Raw genomic sequence first — 6,024 nt, forward strand, 5'->3', positions numbered from 1 at the left:
GGATATCTTTTCTTCGAGAAAAAGCACTACTCGATCTTTTAGACATTCTATTTTAGAGGAATTACATCAGCCACCTTACGCGGGGCATCGAGGTGTTTCATCTACATTCCAGACAATTTCTAATGACTTTTATTGGCCTAAAATGAAAAATGATGTACCTAAATTTGTGTCTGAATATGATGTTTGTCAAAAAGTGAAAAGTTATAAGGGTAAGAAACTTGGTTTACTCATGCCACTTCCTATTCCTAATACTCCTTGGGAGCACATTTCTATGGATTTTATCACTGGTTTTCCATTGACTACGAACCATAATGATATGATTTGGACCATTGTTGATAGGTTTAGCAAACAATCATATTTTCTTCCTTGTAATAAAAAGACTCTTACTTTACATCAAGCTGCACATTTGTTTGTTAAGCACATCTTCACACATCATGGTTTACCACAAGTGACTGTTTCTGATAGAGATTCTAAGTTTTGCTGTGATTTTTGGACTACATTGTTTGATAATCTAGGCACTAAATTGGATTTTTCCACTGCATTTCATCCTGAATCTAATGGTCGAATAGAAGTGACAAATAGCACACTATTGGACTTACTTCGTGCATATGTTTCATCACAACCTAAACAATGGGATAAGTATATCCATATTTTGCAATTTGCATATAACAACACACCGCATTCATCCACTGGACAAACACCTTTTGCAATTGTGTATGGAAAAGCTTTACCTTCTCCTATCAATCGTTTATCACACACTATTGAAGTTGCAAATCAATTCACCATTGATTTCACTTCCATTCATGATCATGTCCGTAAAGCTATTTCTAATACACAAGAGAAATACACTAAACAAGTTAATAAGAAAAGGAAGAACATGGTTTTTCAATAAGGTCAATATGTTTTGTTTCGTATTGAAAAGAGATGTCTTAAAAGTGTTGAGACCAACCCTGTTGTTAAGTTAGCTCCTCGTTTTTATGGTCCTTTTAAAATTACTCATAAGATTAATGACCTAGCATATAGGCTTTCACTTCCTTCTCATTGGAGAATTCATAATTCTTTTCATATTAGTATTTTGAGGCCTTTTAGGGGACCAATTCCTACACATCTTGTATATGAGGAAGCACCTAGTCTTGTTGACCAAGTAGAAGAACTTCAACCTGAGGCTATTATTGACCATGACACCACTACTACTCGCATAGGTACTGTATATAATAGATATCTTTTGACCTTCAAAAATCATCATCGTCGGCGAAAATGCGAAATGGATACCTGAACGGTTTTTTCGGGCCTATTTCGACATCATCCAATCTTAATTTCAAACACGGGCCAGTTGATATGATGCAAATGAGGACAACTGCTATCCCGGGCAGGAGGAATGCCACGGTTTATCCATCCATCCTTCTTCCATCCTTTTGTGGTTAATTGAGGACACCTAATTACCACTATGTTCAAAGCATGGAACTTGGGTGATTTCAAATATTACATGTGTTGGACATATGAAATTAGGGATAGCTGGAACTATGTGTGGATTTATTACTTATGTGCTGTCGTGGACTTGTGACATGTGTCGCTAACTCATAGTGTGTTTGAATGGACAACCTTGTAGGTTGGTGAGATTGACGTGATGGCGGCGATATGGTGCAAGCTATTACCGAGATGGTTCTAATTTTGATATTTTTGCTGTAGTGTTTACTATGAGATTTTGTATTTGGCCGCCCATTTTGATGTATTCAGGCGTGGACCTATTGAGCCGCCCGCTTTTGTTATATTAGGCATGGATTTATTTATTTACACGTGAATTAGTCCTTGGGGTTCATTTTGTAATTATCCTTTAGTGTTTAGATAGGAACACTTTACCTAAGCTTGTGTTAAAAGCATTTTTGTAAAGAGCAAGCCCATGCATAAGCGTGCATCTATTTTTAGCTTATGGGCTATTTTTGATTAATAAAGCATAAATACTCAAGAAGTGGAAGGAAGCCGACACTTCTTGAGGGAGGATAGATTGCACCCAATGATTCTCTCTTGTGTTTTTTTAATGCTATGTTATGTTTTTATGATATTTATTAATTTTTTGGTTATGGTAATTTAATTGAAGTGATGAACCAGTTGGTATTTGGTTGGACGGTGTGTCTCCCCATGATCCTAGTGGTTTCACTCCCCCACATCCTAAGTCGCGGTACGACTTTATCCACACCTACTCCATCTACTACCACATTGAGTCTCCTTGCCAACTTCGAGGACGGATCTAAATTAGGGACCTATGTTAACCACACTAGTTAACATCATTATCAAGCGTGGTTACGCTTCTTGTAACTCATTATTATTATGTAACCAAGCTAAGCGCTTCATGTAAAAGATATATGGGATGATCGAGTTTACGACTTGTGTAATGCCGATCAGGAATAAGCCTAGGTGTACATAGAGCTAGGAAATCAGTTTTGGACCCCCAATTGTTATATGGGCGGCCGACTATTGTAAAAAGTGAGCTCATGTATATAAGTGACTTATGAAGTATGAAAAGGGACAATCCCATTATCACAATTGAGTTTGCTTTCTCTCACTGTTTTGTGGCTATGGTAAGCTTGTGTTTGTGGATGCTTGCTTGCTTGCTTGATTGTGGTTGTGTGCATGTAGGTGATGCTTCTTATCTTGCTTCCTCTTCTCCCTCTCCTTGTCTTCTTCTTGAGATCACTCTTGCACACACATAGGCATGGAGGAGAGGTTGAGCTCTCCATAGCTCCCTTCCTCTTTGCTCACTACCTAGCTTGTGGAAGCTCCATTTGAGTGGAGGTGGAGTGAGCCCCTAGTGGCCTCACATAGGGGAGTTAACTCTCATTAGGGTTGGCTATTTACTAGTTCTAGAACTGACCCTTACATGGTCTTCCTTCTCTTGTGTAAGGTAACATGTTGATCTGGTTAACTATATATATAACTCTATATATATATATATATATAACTATTTCTCGAAAAGAAGAAAAAGAAGAAGAAGTTGACAAATTACAAACTTGGAAACAAGATATAGTGAGAGTGGGTCAACTATTGAAAATTTGGTTAACTATAAAATTTAAAAAATTGAAGGCCTTAAAGATACCTTAACCTTAATGTGAAACCCAATAATTACTCACCAAAATTAGATTAAAAAAAAGGTAGGCTTCCTATGAAGCTTTGGAAGGCCCGTCACTGCTCGAGCTTGTGTCTTCCTGGTTTCCTGTGGGAAATGGCCATTTCCGACTCCCGAGCGCACGTGTCTCTTCAGGTAGGGGTTTGTTTTAAGACGCATTCCGTCACAGCACCACACGCTTGGTCTTCCACCTTCCTTTCTACTTGGGAACGTTGGCTATAGCCAGCACCACAACAGCTCTTCGCTTCCTTACTTAAACCGTGTAGACTTTTCCCTCCTCCCACCGTTCTCTGCGCAGCAGTTTGCCCTCAACTTTATCAGAAGTGGCTCTTGGTTCTCTCTAGACTCAGTATGATGGGATTCTCAGGAAACAAATCTTCTTCAGCATGCCTCCTCTTGTCAGGCCTGCTGCTTCTGTCTATTTACGACCCGGCGAGCGGCTCATCTTCTCCACTATGCTACAAGCGTACCCTGGCAGATATGGCAGCTTTGCGAGAAGATCAGTGTCCTCTCCATGAATACGAAGAATATTGCGATGCTATCACATCGAGGGTTTTACAGGTATTCTACGTTTTGCTGTTGGGGTTTCGAATTCAGGCGATTTGTTAGGGTTTCGAAGTTAGGTACTGGTTTTCGAGTATCTTATGATCTTCCGCTTAGGGTTCGAGAGTTTTTTTTTGGGTAGTATTTCACTAAATATAGCTGTGAGGCTTGCAAAGAATCTTCATGCTATTGGCATAGGTTCTCATCTACACAAGATTAACCATAACCCCACACCACAACCCCACCTCCCTTCATGTGGGCAAAGGAGGTTAGGCCAATTCAAAATAACCACTCTTGCAAGCGTGAGGAGGAGCCAAATCTCACATTTTTCAAGGCAATTTTGAATTTGAATCTAAGAAGATCTTATCTCACATCTTTCAATGAAATCTTTGTATACATGCTTACATACCTATAGATACACACGTATATATATTATGTATGTATGTGTATCTATAGGTATGTAAGCATGTATATATAAATAGATTTATATGTATGTCGACGTACACACATGTATGTTCATGCACACACACACAACACACAGACACCAGCACATGATACGTGCACACACGCATACAAACACACATACACTTGCACGCATGGATCTATACAAGATTAACCACAATCCCACCTCCTTCCACATGGCAAAGGAGGTGGGGCTAAAAAGACATTGTATATAAGATACACTTATTTAAGAGTGAATACATCATCATGTATCTCCACGTGTTAAAATTTAATATTAATTAAAAATATGTGTTTATTTATTTTATAAATGCACTTGTATATATAGGTATATGTCTCTAAATATAATAAAACATAATATTATAGATAATATATATTCACATGTGGGTGTGTGTGTGTGAGAGAGAGAGAGAGAGAGAGAGAGAGTGTGCACGTGTGCATGAGAAAGAAGTGTGTTTGTGTGTGCATGAATGTATCCGTGTGTGTGTGTGTGTGAGAGAGAGAGAGAGAGAGAGAGAGAGAGAAAGAAAGAAAGAAAGATTTTATTAACGTCTTCCAAAAGACCGAACTCGGCCTATGAGACAAATCGGAGTACCTGTATGGGGTATCCTCTGCCATCCCAACAAAATGAAAAAGTACTGAACAAAAAAAAGCTGAATCTGGGTGTGCAGGGGATGGAGCTCTACTACTAGGAGAATGCAAAGCTATATGCATGGAGTATACAATCATGATATGCAACCTAGCTAGCTCCATCCTGTACCATACTGGGGGTATAAAATGGTATACATCAGTGAAGGGGGTGTCCACAGCTCCCTGAAGAACATGCCTGGGTGTGCTCTGAAGCGAGCCAGTCGCTCCGCACCCTCTCTGTGAAACTGAGCTCTGATCTCTGTCATCTCTCTCTGGTATAGGCGTGGTGTCCGAACGCCAGGTGTCCTCTGTCTCCTGCGGGCTCTAAGTGTCTCTGCTCTCTGGAGAGTAATTCCCTGCCGTGTAGGGGCTGGGAGGGGGATGGATCTCTGAAAAAATGTAGTAATCTGTGTTTGTCGCCCCCCCTCTGGAGCTGTCTGAGCCTGTAATAATGTCTCTCTGTGGCTCTGTATGTCTAGAATGTATCTCCCCAGTATGCGCCGGTCTGCTGCCTCAAAGATCTGGCGTAGGGAATGTGGCTCTCTGAATAAAATGGGATATCTCTCTCTGATGGCTGTATATGCTCTGCATCTGCATACATAATGCTCCTCACTCTCCACCTCCTCTCTGCACAATCTGCATACCCTCTCCTCTCGGGGGATCCGTGCTGCTCTGCCAGTCTCAATCTCCAATCGGTGTGATGAAACTCTGAGCTGACCAATAGCCACTCGGGAGCCGTGTGGTAAAAAGCCCTCCATGTATCTAGGTCTCTCTATAAATCCATCATCAGTGATACTCATGAAGTGATCTCTGTAGTATAGCATCTTCGGTGGAAGAGGCTGTGTAGGCGATATCCATGTCTCTCGTGTATAGAGCTGTCATAGATCCTGTCTCAATACTCTGTTCCTCTCACTATGAGAGAGACGGATATGTGGTGCATTCCTGTCATACTGGAATGGTGGTAGATGATCCATGTCTAGGCCATGCTGTGAGAACCAATGTGTGACCTGTGCATACCATGATCCTCTGTCTCCTGCCTCAGCCAGCTGTCTAGATGCCTCAAAAGCTCTGTATGACAATCTGTCCTGTGACATCTCTCTGAATCTGTCTAGCAGGCATATAGTCTGAAATATGGCCTCTACCATCATAGGAGGCGCAGCAAACTTTGCTCGGATAATGTCATGAGGTATTGACGGTTTGCTGCGTATCATGCGTGCCATCATGAGGGCCTGTGGTCTCTCTATCTGTGTCCACCAATGGGTAGCAAG

The 6,024-nt window shown here is 40.9% G+C and overlaps 1 protein-coding gene across 1 annotated transcript in view; it reads left to right on the top strand.

Annotated features, from left to right (window-relative positions):
- Window positions 1–3,151: 3,151 nt before the first annotated feature.
- The window catches only part of LOC147604468 (5'-adenylylsulfate reductase-like 4), a 43,602-nt gene continuing 40,729 nt past the window's right edge, over window positions 3,152–6,024 (top strand). Inside the window, exon 1 of the mRNA XM_086794544.1 lies at window positions 3,152–3,685. Coding sequence (XP_086650670.1) covers window positions 3,476–3,685 — 210 coding nt within the window. The 5' untranslated portion in view covers window positions 3,152–3,475. The remainder of the gene's footprint in view (window positions 3,686–6,024) is intronic.

Source organism: Cibotium barometz, chromosome 61, assembly GCF_041138505.1.
Source record: "Cibotium barometz isolate CiBa-2024 chromosome 61, ASM4113850v1, whole genome shotgun sequence".
Taxonomy (NCBI): Eukaryota; Viridiplantae; Streptophyta; class Polypodiopsida; order Cyatheales; family Cibotiaceae; genus Cibotium; species Cibotium barometz.